At 41.5% G+C, this 14,972-nt stretch overlaps 1 protein-coding gene across 1 annotated transcript; it reads right to left on the reverse strand.

Moving 5' to 3' along the window:
- Positions 1-4,390: 4,390 nt before the first annotated feature.
- Positions 4,391-12,831, reverse strand: adra1ba (adrenoceptor alpha 1Ba; the record flags this gene model as incomplete). The annotated part of the gene is made up of 2 exons (XM_079485724.1): positions 4,391-4,947; positions 11,877-12,831. 2 exons carry the CDS (start codon positions 12,829-12,831, stop codon positions 4,391-4,393), a joined length of 1,512 nt encoding a protein of 503 aa, XP_079341850.1.
- Positions 12,832-14,972: the final 2,141 nt, after the last annotated feature.

The following is a 14,972-nucleotide window of genomic DNA, read 5'->3' on the forward strand; positions in this document are numbered from 1 at the left end:
ATGTTTTTAACCAGGTACCTTTTAAATTATATATCTGTATTTATTTAAGTTAAATACAATGTCTTGTTTTAATATGTATAGAGATTTGTTGTGTATGAAACAGATTAAAAGTCTATTAAATATAAATCAAATTTAGATTTCCGGCCACACTAACACAGCGAGAACGACACAAGAAATATATATAAAAATATAGTGTTTTATTATTTCTATAAGTTAACTTTAAAATGACAATATTAAAAAATGACATCTCCTCAAAGACCCAGGGAAACAATAAAATCAGGGTTTGTCCAATGTTCTGTCCCAGGGTGAACAATACCCAAATCCAGTCCCGTCTGGATTTAGCTCAGTGTTTCCTCTGTCAGCAGGACTTTGAGTAGATAACGTGTTGTTGCGCTGCTTCCTTGCCACGTGGGTCCATCAACAATACTGCCGTATCTGCTGCTCCACCGCTGACCGCCACGCCACGCCACGCCACGCCACGCCACGCCACGCCACGCCACGCCACGCCACGCCACGCCACGCCACGCCACGCCACGCCACGCCACGCCACGCCACGCCACGCCACGCCACGCCACGCCACGCCACGCCACGCCACGCCACGCCACGCCAGAGCGTTTTTCCCCTGCTGGTAAGAGATCTTGCCTCCTATTTATTTGGAATGGTCTGATCAGCTGGCCAATGAAATAGTTGATTTGATCAGGGTTTACAGGTGTGTCAATCAGTGTTTCTCATTACAGTTTGTGAAAGAGGGAAACCGTGCTATTAAGTGTCCAGCAATATCACAGCAAACTATATAATAAACCAATCCACCACAAACCAAAGAAAAACACAGCAAACTAATATAAAATCAGAGGAAAATCGCTATATATATATATATATTAATCAGTAAAAATTCCCAAAATAAAGTAAGGTTACCCATCAATCACACTGCTCCACTTGTTGTATATCACATGACATGTACTACGAAAAGTAGTTTATTTTTCTTTGCAACTTTTTGGCCGCCTATCTTGTCCAGGACTCCCTGGGAGAAGAGTTATTGTAACTCAATGGGACTTTACCTGGTTAAATAAAGGACTGCTTTCTCTTCCCAACATGATGACCTCAAGTCTGTCCCAAAATGCACGTCCTTGTGGACTCGTGCCTAGTGCCCTTTAGGTCTGCACTTCCTGACGTCACTATGTGTGGACTCGGAGTGCTTCATTTGAGACAGGGCCTATGAATTCGCACACCACTAAAAATGGATGTCACTTCAAATAGTGCACTATATTAGGGTATAAGGGGATATTTCGTACACAGCTATACCAAGAGGCTAAAATAATAGAACGTACCATTGCAACTCTCGGGCCCCGTAGCAGTGTTTCCTCCATTTTGGAGTGAAAGCTACATGGCAGTCCAAAAGCTTTTTACTGCCGTGATGGTAATATCAGCTGATTTGTTTAAAAAAATAAAGCTGAAATCCAACCTGAATGATGAAAATACACGTTGACAAAACCTTTGCTCTCTAGAAACCATGTAAGTTATCAAGTATTAGCATTATAAACACTTTATTAAAGATCGCAAATCACATAGTCATATTAATCTTGAGTGCCTATACAGTAGTATTGCATATCTTCAAAGAGTATTTAGTTTGATCAAATATATAAAAGAGAGATACAGCTGTATGATTATTTCCGGAAAACGAGCTGTTAGTGGTGGGGAGAGTGGGATGGAACTACAGCACGAGCCAGCAACACATCATCACATTAATCCCCCCCTTTTTTGGAGCCGCACATAATTCACAATAAAAGGTGCAAAAGCTGAAAATACATATCAAAGTAAAAACCAAGACATAAGGTCAAAATAATTGCCAGTAGAGCTCTGAGACAGGATTGTATCAAGACAGATCTGGGGGAAAATCTGCTGTATTGAAGGTTCACAGAAGCACGTAGCCTCCATTAATCTTTAATAAAAGAGGTCTGGAACCACCAGATCTCTTACTTGAGCTGACCTCCTGTCCAAACTGAGCCACCGAGGAAAAAGGGTCTTGGGAGTGACCAAGAAGCTGATGATCACTCTAGTTGAGTGCCATGATCATATGTGGAGATGGGAGAAACTTGCAAAAGGACAAATATCACTGCAACACTCGACCAATCTGGGCTTTATGGCCGAGTGACTCAAGCCTTTGCTCCGGGAAAGAACATGAAAACTTGAAATATGTATCAACAAATCTTTCAAACTGTCAGAAACAAGATTCATTGGTCTGACGAATCTCAATTTCATTCATCATGTCTGGAGAAAACCAGGCACTGCTCAACACCTGTACAACACCATCTCAACAGTAAATTGTGGTGGAAACAGCATAATGATGTGGGGGTGTTTATCAGCTGCAGGGGCATTTGTCAGAGTAGAAGAAAAGTCCAACGGCCCAATATACAGATATAATCATCATGAAAACCTAGCAAAGAACATTCAGAACCTCGGACAAGGCAGAAGGTTCATCTTCCAACATGACAACGATCCTAAGCACACAGCTAAAACAATGCAAGAGTGGCTTATGGACAACTCTGTCGATGTCCTTGAGTGGCCCAGCTAGTACTCCACCTTGAACCCAGACAGAGTTTGAGAGGATCTGAGGAGAATGGCAGAAAAATGCCAAATGCAATTTGAGTCTGTAAATGTGCTTTAACCAACCACTTAGTAAAGGGTATGAATACTTATGCAATGCTTATTTTATTTTTAATAAATTTGTTAAAGTTCTAAGTCACAAATCAGTTTTTTGTTTTGACATTATTGTGCATGGAGTGTAGATTAATGTAACGAAATCATTTACAGTAGTTTAAGATAAGGCAGGAATATTATACAATGTAAATAAAATGAAAGGGGATGAATACTTTAGCAAGGCACTGTATGAGTAGCATTTTTGTATGTGTGGCACTACCTCTGCCATTATTTATTGCATTCAACCACGAAGACTAATAAATACATTTGAGCTTCAATAAACTCTCACAAATAAAATACATTTCTTCATTATGCGTTGGTTATATTTTCAGAAAAAAAAATAAAGGAAGTAGTTATGTATAAAGCACACAATATGCCTTGGTTATGTTTTCAGAAAAAGATTTAAGGAAGTAGTTATGTATAAAGCACACAATATGCCTTGGTTATGTTTTCAGAAAAAATGTAAAGGAAGTAATGTATAAAGCACACAATATGCCTTGGTTATGTTTTCAGAAAAAATTGAAAATAAGTAGTTATGTATAAAGCACACAATATAACACACCAAATAAATGGCCGACCATAGTACATAGAATTCAAGTCTTTGAAGAAGCACTTACTTGGCAGATTAAAAATCTAATACTACAGGTGAGCTTACTTTAGGGTAGGGCCAATGAATAGCTGGCATCACATTACAAATGTTGAACCCGTGATTACATTTCACGATGAAGAGCTTACATACACCTATTAAGGAATAAATCATTTTTTGTCATTTGTGTCTTTCCTTCAGGCACAAAATTCTGTAATCATATACCGTTTTACAGTGACCATGAAAATCTAAATTAATTTATAAAACAGACCAGTGACCCCCTATTGAAATGTAGATCACAAAGCTGATTTAAAGGTCCTGTCAGTCTTTGAAATATAACGGCATCTAGCGTTGCGAATTGCAACAGCTCACCACTCCTCCTCTTTGAAGCACTACAGCGGCTGACATAGGACTAAGATGTCGTCACGTTTTTGCATTTTGTCCGTTGAAGGCTACTGTAGAAACAACATGGTGAAGTCCATGTAAAGGGACCTGCGGTGTATGTAGATGGAAATAAAAACATAATGCTTCATTATGTAAGGTCTTTATACACCTCTGAATACATATTTATGTATATTATTCTGCATTTCTGTCCTTAGATCCAACAGAAAAATAACACACTTTAACTCTAGCTGTGTATCCAGTTAAATCAACTTAACCAGCCTAACAGGTGATATAAAAAAACGGCACAACCTGGAAATAAATAACACGAAAGATCAGAAAAAGAGAGAAAAAGAGGTTAACAGATCGGCTAGTTTCATCAATGAAACACACAGTTACGTCTTAAGACATCTATTAATAGACGTTGACCTGATCCCTGATTCAGATGTTCCAACAATGACTTCCACTACACACATCTTTCTAAAACACATCTATCTAAACCACAGACTCTTACAACCTAAACTTACAACAGTGTACACGTAACACGTACAACGTAAATCGAGAAAAAGTTCTTAGTGCTTGTGGTATTTCAAATAAATACATATATCCACCCCGTCCATTTAATATCAATAGCTACTGCAACTGTCAAATTCACAATAGAGACATGCATTTCACATTGACAACATATCGAATTAATCCAGAACGAAAGTCACGGTCAACATCAAGTTACATAGTAGTCTCAGGTGTGGGTCTCAGGTGTGCCTCACCCTTTGTGTTCTGTCCATTAGTATGCTGATGTCCTTTGGAAAAAGGTCCATTAGGGAATAACAAAGTCATTCTGCTGGGTTTGCTGGAATTCTGGGGGATTTCTCTAGTGCCGGGTCTCTTTTTACCAGGAAAGGGGCTCCCAGAGAGGGAGGGAGGGGAGCTGCCGGCACCCCAGCCTGGAAGATGAGCCGATGCCTGACAAGAGCCCCCTCCTCTGCTGAAACACGGGCTGGGCTGCACCGGAGCCAGAGTCTGCTGACTGCCATTCATGCAAATGGAGCTGGTGTCTGTGTAGCCCTGGTTTGCCGACCCCATCTGGACGCGGTAGTTGTACGCCTTCCACCCCTGTTGTTTCCTCTGCTGACACTGGCATCGCAGGATCCGAATGAAAGCCTGCTTAAACTCACGGCTATAGCAGGGGTAAATGATGGGGTTCAGACAGCTGTTGAAGTAACCCAGCCAGAAGATGACTTTAAACAACGTCTCGGGAACACGCAAGCTCTCGTTAAAGGATCCTAGAAACAGGGGATACAAAAACACTTAATATGTTACTTTACCAGTAGATGGCAGACTTTGTCAACTGTTTTACGGACAAGTGCTGCACAGAAATTGTTCAGACATACAAGAATACCTGAACATAAATCGTATGCTGTCACACATATAATATTAAATCAGTAGTGTCAAAATTATAATATAATCAGGTAGATTCTCAACGGGTGGTGCAACGGTGTGTCATGCATTCTGACTTCTTTACAATGTTAAACGTGTTGTCTTCTAATGCTTAACATGGTCAACTTGTCAAAAACGAGTTGGACGTAGTACAAAGTATTTCTGTGCTCGATACACTCCCCCAGTGTTCCTTCAGGTTTCGGAGAGTTTTTTTAGAACATGAAAAATCGTTACGTAACAACTTTTCTTAGTCCCTTATTGGACAATTCTCCAGGAGAAGCACGTGGCACACCCATGCATCAAACATGGAGAGCGGGAGAAGGAGCAAGAGCACAAGTCACTTTCACTTGTGTGCAGGAGAGAGAGAGCACTATGTTTGCGAAGTTGAGCTGTGTTGTTTGTTCGCTGCATTTGGGTGATGAACGTTATATAAACGGTGGATATAATGCTGGATTTGGAGATCGTTTGAAACTGATAGATGAAGCGGCGGTCCCAGCAATAAAAGATTCTAGACATGAACCGCACGCGTTAAGTGAAACTGATGTTTGTGTTTTCTTGGTGTGTGCGCAAATGCTTGGTAATGTGTGCACCCCCCTCCCCCACACGCATCGCACGTTTCGGATATAATCGTACAGCTGTATCTGTCTTTTATAAATGTGATCAAACTAAAGACTCTGCAGATATTTGAAGGGTGCGATACTATTCTGTAAATACTCGAGATTAACATGAGATTTACAGAATCTGATTATGGACGCTGTGGCGGAGGGTACAGATCCAGGATCAGCATCACCTGGGAAACAGCCTGGCAGCTAATGCTGATCCTCCACACCTGATGCTGATTAGCTGCCGGGCATATAAACCACACTTACACATCACTTGAGGAGCTTGTACTCCTCACTGCTAATACTGTGTCTTCTCTTTCTATAGACTCCAGCGAGTAACGGAACCACAAAGGATCATTTTTGCACGAGCACGGACTGGCAGGCAATTGGTTGAACACGAGCACCTCGGGTTGTCACCAGTGGATTGAGTTTTTCCCCACGTGTGTCAATAAATTCCCCTCCGGGGTTGTTTACACCGGCTGTCTTGTGTCCGTAGTGTTTCTTACCCTGCCACAAGTGGTGGAGAATGCGGGCATAGTGGTAAGAGACCTTTGAGCCAGCGGAATTTTTGTAATTTTTTTTTTGTTTCGTCTCAGGAACTACGGACACACTCTCTCTCTCCGCGACCAAAAATGGAGGAAATCCTACATCGACTCACGGAGGTGTCAGTCCGCCAGCAGCAGTGTTTCGACCAGCTGGTGGCCAGACAAGAGCGAGCAGACCGAGAGATCGAACAGCTCCAGGCAGCCGCAACTCGAGCTCCGCTAGCCGAACCGTGTCACCAGGCTACCATGCTACTGACGAAGATGTCAGCCCAAGATGACGTCGAGGCATATTTACACACCTTCGAAGTTATCGCCAACAGGGAGGGGTGGAGGAATGACCAGTGGGCGCGCATCCTAGCACCCTTCTTGACAGGAGAAGCGCAGCGAGCCTACTACGCCCCACCAACTGCCCAGGCTGACGATTACCGTGCGCTGAAAAGTGAGATCCTGGCATGAGGGGGACTGTCGCCTCCCTGTGCAGCTCAACAATTTCACGGGTGGAGCTATGACGAACGAGAGCCAGTACGACAACAGGTGGCTCAACTGATGCGCCTGGTTCATCTCTGGCTGCTGGCGGACGATTCCACTGCACTGCAGGTCGCAGAAAGAGTGATGATCGACCGTCTCCTAAGGGCCCTACCCCGACATCTCCAGCGGCCGGTGAGCATGACGAACCCGAGGACGATGAAGGAGTTGATCGAGGCAGTGGAATTAGCGGAAGCCTCATCTGCACGAGAAACTGGAGAGAGAGAGAGGACGGCGCCCCGGAGAGGTGGATACGACAAGCGACAGCCGGAGGGTACTTTCCGACCAGTGAATAGGCCAGCGGCCCCCGAACCCAGGGACGAGCCCATGCCCACCGAACCCGCGTCCCCCGGCATCCGTGCATGGATGACGGGATGCACCATGCATCGCACTGTTCCCCAGGGAGCAAGGGCTATCCGTGTGGGGAAGAAGTTGCACCGGGCCCTCCTCGACTCAGGCAGTGCTATCACCCTGGTCCAGCCCACCGTGGCCCACCGTGGCCCATCTTCTGAGCCCAGCCCGAAGATGACTTTTACACCGGACTGGGAGTGGCAATGCGGACGGGCTGTCACGGATGTGGTCTAGCTGGGCAGGTCTATCACGCAACGCTTCCCTCCCACCTTTACTTTCTTCCCGAGGCTCCAACAGAAGTCGCCCGGATATCAGGTCGATGCTGGGGGGGGAGTGTGGCGGAGGGTACAGATCCAGGATCAGCATCACCTGGGAAACAGCCTGGCAGCTAATGCTGATCGCCCACACCTGATGCTGATTAGCTGCCGGGCATATAAACCACACTTACACATCACTCGAGGAGCTTGTACTCCTCACTGCTAATACTGTGTCTTCTCTTCCTATAGACTCCAGCGAGTAACGGAACCACAAAGGAATCATTTTTGCACGGACTGGCAGGCAATTGGTTGAACACGAGCACCTCGGGTTGTCACCAGTGGATTGAGTTTTTCCCCACGTGTGTCAATAAATTCCCCTCCAGGGTTGTTTACACCGGATGTCTTGTGTCCGTAGTGTTTCTTACCCTGCCACAACGCTTTAATACATAAAATCAAAATAATAAACCAAAATAAAAGAACAATTTGGATAAATACTGTACCGTTTACAGTGGCTTTGTATTATCTTTCCAATCCATTTCTTTAGAGTTTGACATTCATAATTTTAAAGGGATACTCAAAAATAATAATTCTGTCATCTTTTATTCACCCTCATGATGTTCAAAACTGTATATGTGACTGTATATTTTTCTTTGTAGCACAAAAGAACGTAGAAGTCAATGAGGGCCAATGTTGTTTGGTTACCAACATTCTTAAAAATATGAAGATCTTCAAAACTTGAAAATCATGTTTTTTATTCTGAATTCAAATTAATATCAATCAAACTGCAGCTGGTTTATTTTGATTTAAAACATAACTCAAGACATACAGCTAAATAACACAATAAATCACAATTCAAACTAATAATAAATGATTTTAGATATTTTTTAAACAGAGTAATCTCATTTTGGAACCAAAGTCTTCATATCTTCTTTTGTGTTCTGGAGAGGAAAGAAAGTCATACAAATTTGTAATGACATGAGGGTAAATAAATCATGAACGAATTTTCATATTTGGGTGAACTATCCCTGTAATCCTCTAATTCAACTGTGTTAGACCTGTCTCTGCCATAAAACGTCTCTTTTTGAACATATTTCACAATGAGGTTCATTTGAATATTCTGTTCCTTGCTGCACACGTTGAAAGCTTTTATTAAAATGGTCTATTTTCAATTCCTTAAAGGAATTTTTCAATCTTCAAAAATGATTAAAGCACTTCCATCATTTTACTTTTCAACCATAAACCATGAAAGCATTGGCTGTTCCTGGTGCCATTTTCCAACCGCAACTCATTCTCAGGTTCATATTCCCCCAGGTTTCCAGATCATTAAAAAAGGTCACGAAGCTCTATCATAGTTTTCCAGACTCTGACTTTCAGCTCATCTCTGCTCATGAGTTTACCAATTCACTCTTCCCCGAGGAATTCGCAACTTTTTCACTCATCTGGTGAGCAGCTCATAACCTTTTTTGGCATTTGTCTCCTCTACTCTGGTCCTATAGTAGAGTCCTATAAGTCTTATTGATTACACAACCCGCTATAATGCCTGTGATTCATGCATGTTAGGTACATGTATGACATTGTATTGATTTAGCTAATTATTCAGACAGTCTTTATGTGAAGGAAATGAGTGGATTATAGAGGCGAGAGATTATTTGAGTGTGATTTCAGTCTCGGGTTCATTAGCACACTTCAAGAAGAGCCACAGGTGTGATGCTTCAAATCAGCTTCTCTCCCCGCTAGTAAGTCAATTGTTCCATTAAATTAAGACGCTCCTGTTCCATCTCTAAATCACACGTCTCGTAGACATCTCTCAGCCAGGGCACAGCTATAATTTAAGACAGCCTTCCCTCTAAGCGGACAACTCAAGTCAACAAATCACCATGTCTCTTGCAGTCAACTTAGATGTCTGGAGGAAACTTGTTCCTCAAGATAGTGTTGGCCTAATTCTGTAAAGCTTGTGATATTTTCGCAATTATTATTTTGTTATATCTTGTTGAACATATAAATGTTAGATTATTGGTGATTATATAAACAGTATAGTTCCTAGAGAAAAAAAACATTAGATGATGCATGGCTTGCTGGTTAAGTCGACATTGATTTTTCAATTCTCTGTATTCTCAAACTATTTGGCTGAGCATCTTGTCGTACAAGTGATAAACGTGATTTATGCTACAATATAAAGGTAATCAATTTGTATGCCTTAATATTATATGTAAAATGGATAAGAAATTAACTCAGATCAAAGCCATGGCTCTACTGAGTATTTGTGATTGTGTGGATGTTTTGTTCTAGAAAGTTGAAGGCCAAAGACCATTAACTCCAATCTAACCTTCACCCTAACCAAAACTTTGACGGATTGCAAAAAACTATTTAAAGCGGTACTTCACACAAAAATGAAAATGCTGTCATCATTTATTCACCCTCTTGTCATTTCAAACTGGTATGACTTTCTTTCTTCCGCAGAACACAAAAGAATACACTTTGAAGAAAGTTGGTAACCGAAGAGTGCCGGCACCCATACTCTTCTATTTTATGGACACCAATACAAGTGAATGGGGGCCAGTTAACAACATTCTTCAAAATATTTTCTTTTGTGTTTTGCACAAAAAAATAAAGTCATACAGTTTTGAAATGCCAAGAGGGTGAGCAAATGATGACAGCATTTAAATGTTTGTGTGAACTATCTCTTTAATAACGTCTTTTAGGGGTTCTCCCCAAAATCCACAGAAAGCTAAATTGAAACTACATAGCATATAAAACATGCTATTCCGAGAAGGGAAATTAACTCCTGAAAGGTCAAACACATGGAATATATTTTCCTTCAAAATATACTTTTCCTGCACTAATTTGCAAGAAAAACATATCTTCCCATCTCCTAATATGAAGGTTTACGAAGGTTAACCAGAGCGAAATGGGTCTTAAAAATATATAGGAGTCTTTCAATTTTGACCAGATTGGGGGGTTTGTGCTGGGAATTGTACCTATTCAAAATTCCCACAACTCATCAGAAACCTCAAGGTTAAGTTTTAATGTAATCCTGGGAATGAGAGAACTTGAGAGAAGACATTGGCATCTTCACTGTATTCCACCAAATGACCTCAGCGAGTTACAGAGAACTGATTCAAATGACCAACCAATAAACCATGAATCCATTACTGAATTTAACATCCACACAGAACAACAGTTGTAAAAAAACAGACAAATTGGTCTTAATATTACGTTTTGCTGTCTGTCATTTAACTAGATTAAGAGATTTTTAATGCCAAAAATAATACATACTGTAAACAGACTATCTTCTGGTTTTATCTAATCTTGTTTATACTATGAATATCCTACAGCAGAATGTCATATGCCATATAGATCATGCTGATCCCAGGAATCAAGACAGCCATATGTTAAACTGAGAGTAAATCATTATTGTAGTTAGCCTACATCACCAAGCTGAAAACCCCAATAAAAAGGTGAATTAACTAGCCAAGCATTTTAGCTAAAATCACACTATTGTTTCTGGCAAATACTCGCATTCGGAAGAACCAGAAGTGTCACTATCTTGACATTCTATCTGTTAAATTATTGCTCTGATTATTTTGTCTATGGTTGTCAATATAGTAATGTGATTGTATATGACATTCAACTGTGTATGCTACCCTTGTATGTTTTGTTAGTAACTACTAAACAAGAAAAAGCTGAACATCAAGGAATTGAAGCTTGACACGGCGGCACAGGCAGATTTTCCCAAATTATTGTGGGCAAAATAACTATTGTGATATCGTTCTAAACATCAGTCAAATTCATATTTAATATAGCTTATTTTGTGTTCTATTTCGTGGACCAATGAGGCAGAGAGAGTTTGGAATTGATACTACAATGATACTACAGTAGGCTATTAAGTGTACTGAATGAAGTTTATATGGCCTTAACGGTAAGAATTATAGAATCACAAAAGTATCTGAAAGTGAAAAAAGAATAACAATGATGTTTTTAAATATTTTTTGGTTTGTATTATGATTTTAAATTCGATGTAAATTCTTTAGGTTTTATGGTTGGTATATAAAGATGCCCATTCTCGCGCAAATCACTTATAAAAAAACAAATTCGCAAAAAAATATTATGTTTACGCAAAATATTATTCACGCTTTTAAAAAATATGAAGTCACCGTCGCGGAGACATTTTCCATCGTTTTTATATTCATCACGGCGCAGAATAAACATTAAATACGCCCACATAACGGTGTTTTGCATTCGAATATATTAAAACTATAGCCAGGAACACACCTACTGTATCTGAGATCGTTTATGCTGTGTATTATAGCAAATGATCAGACCAATAAAACTCCCATGTAAACGGGAGCAAAGACGTGTTATGATGTCAACATGTTACTGCGATTAAGTCCTTACTCTGATTATTGGAAATCGCATTATTGATGCGCGTAAACTACTAACTAAAAGTTTGTCCGTGTGCTGGAGGGATAAACTGGAGGGATAAAACACTACGTACCAATAGGTAGTGCGAGGAAAAATGGTAACCAGCACAGGATGAACATGCCCACTACGACACCAAGCGTTTTAGCAGCTTTCTTCTCTCTAGAAAACTTCAGTAATTTGACTGTCAGAGAGCTCCTCATCTGGCCTTTACTACCCGCTGCGCTGCAGTCATCCTGCGTCTGCGAGCCTTTACAGTGAATGCGGAGCGTCAGTTCATTGGAGTCCATGCGCTCCTTCATCACTCCAGCCTCCAGATTTTTTGTGGTTCTTTTAGCAACTATATACACACGGCAGTACATGGCTAAAATGACCGCTAAAGGGATGTAGAATGAACCCAGTGAAGAGAACAGGGCGTAAAACGGCTCCTCCGTGATGGGGCAAATGGTTTCGTCCCCCGAGGGCGGTTCTTTCCATCCGAGCAATGGTCCTATAGATATGACAATGGCAAGCACCCACACCCCCAGCATTGCCAAGAGCGCCCTTTTCTCCGTCACGATACTTGGGTACTGCAAGGGGTAACGCACCCCGATGTAGCGGTCGATGGAGATTACGCACAGGCTCATGATGGATGCGGTGCAGCACAGTACATCCAGTGCAGCCCAGATGTCACAGAAAATCCGTCCAAACACCCAGTAGTTGAGAATTTCCCGTGTTGCGGATACTGGTAGGACGGTTGTGCCCAGCAACAGGTCTGCCATAGCTAGATTAATGATGAAGTAGTTGGTTGGAATCCGCAGGTGCCTGTTGCACACAACAGAGAGAATAACTACAATGTTACCCACGATGGCAAACACAATAAAAGCGCCCAGAACCATGCCCAGAGGAACCGCACGACTGAGGCTGAATGAACTCGATTCGGTGCCATTTCTTACTGTGGTCGAGTTGGAGACGTTGGACGCGGACAGCGGTTCGTTAAATTCCGAGTATCCATTGCTTAAGTTCAAGGCATGATCCGTATCAGGATTCATATTTCATCTGCAGTAGCTCCATACCAAAGTAAGATCAGTCTCTACATTTCAGTTCTCAAATAGGGTAGTTATTTCTGTACTTGATCTCGAACGAGATTCAGTTGCGTAACAAGCGCGCAATCGCGCAATATCCAGTTTAAAACACTACGAACAAAAATCCCGGCAGAACTTGCCCGCTTTGGTCCGGTGAGCTCTCCGCAGTGTCTCTCCCTGTGTTTCAGTGCCATCAAGCGCACTGCTTCTGACCACCCCTGCATTCCCGATGCGCTCCCGAACCAAACCCCCTCCCCTTCTAACTGATTTACGCTACGGTTAAAAAGAGTCACGGATATAGGAAAAGCACAAAGCTGGGGATTTTCACGGCCCGTTCACCTGTTTTGCTATCATACGGAGTGCGCATACAGGGGTCATTGGTGTCCTATACAGTGCGTAGTCAAGTAATCCAATACAATGTCATCATGGGAGCATGTCAATGAGCGTACCAGCTTCTCTATTCTTAGCATCATTTGCGATTCAAAATATGGAAAACTCGCAGACAATATAAAGGGTGTTGAAATGGTGTTATAGGTGCAAATGTAGCCCTCATGAGGAATCCGTTTCAATTCTGGGAAGCTTATTTAGGTTAACAACTATAAACAACCACAAACATGCTGCACATGCCATGCGTCTTTTAAACATTTATTTTCAGCACATGAGTTTTTATGTACTTTTAGTCCATATTTTCAAATGTTCGGCCTAGCACCTTAATGATCCGCAGAAAGCTGAAAGTCAAATTAGCAAAGGTCTCCACACTGCCCAACTTTGAAATCCTGCTACAAGTGTCCAAATATTTCCACAAATCATCTGTGATTTTATAACTCAATCTGTTAGCAATGCCAGCCAAAACTGTGCTCTGACAGTGATGAATAACTTTTCAGCTTTCGCCCAAAAAAGTGACAACAAGAAACGGATAACTAAAACAGATGGATGACACACCTGAATGTCAATTTATTTCCACAATAATCAAGGTAAATTACAGCGAGTGAGAGATTAATTTGCGCCGATCGATCGGCCACAGATCGGTGTCGGCCGATAATCACATTTTATGATTTGATCGGTACTTAGTAACTTGGCTGATCTGACGAACCGATTACAATGTGATGACGTCCAGAATACATGCGGACGTAAATGATTTGGTGCCACAGTCATGTCACTCCTGTGTGTCATGGTTCTGCCACTGCGTGTAAGGTTTTTCTAGTCTTAGGGCAGGATCATGACAGTGCCACATGTTTTGTGTAGTCAGAAACATATATTATTGTCAGTCACGACATAATCTTTATTTGATTAAAGTCATCTGTGTATGCACTGCTGCCTGCGCTTGGGTTCTTCCCCTACCATAACGTGACACTGTGTGGAACTATTATGACGTTTCGAGAAACAATGAAAGAAATCTCACGTGGAGGAGCATTTTCCAAAGCTGAAAGGGCGCATGTTTCCTATTCATTACTCATAAACGCCTCGCCCGTTCAGAAAAATGGCTTGTTATAAGCTTTACATAAAACAGTTTTGAAGATGCATTATGTCACAAAGCTTAATCACGGTTTTCTTATGATTTTTCACTTTAATGGAACACAAGTGGAGAGAAAAAGGACACTTTTCTGAAGAAGCTAAAGGTAAAGTTGTTTGGATGAGTTTGAGGTTTGGCAGCTCCAAACGTGTGGCTTATGCATTTCAGCCCAGACACCAATGCTGAGCTCAGAAGAAACAGCAGCCAAATCGCCATGACCAGTGCAATAAATACACACACATACACATACATGCGTAAGCGCACACCTTCTTGAAAACATTCTATACAATGCAAGTGAATTAAGGTGATTACGTTTTTATCCCGCAATGTGATGAATGGGAGGGGTGACGTGCAAGGTAAGAAAGGTGAATGAAATGCTGAGCTGTTCGCAGCAGAACACTGCGCTGTGGTGTCTTTCAGTTCGGATGCGGGCACATGCCAAGAAAATGTATAGACAGCCTATATGCATTCAGTTATATATATATATATATATATATTCGTCCCTTTAAGACTCAACGTTGAGTTGAAATTAACCCAGCATTTATTGGAAAATGCGGACTGTCAAATCTTTACCTCATCTTCTCTCTTTAAACTT

This window comes from Barbatula barbatula (assembly GCF_947034865.1).
Source record: "Barbatula barbatula genome assembly, chromosome: 22".
Lineage (NCBI taxonomy): Eukaryota > Metazoa > Chordata > Actinopteri > Cypriniformes > Nemacheilidae > Barbatula > Barbatula barbatula.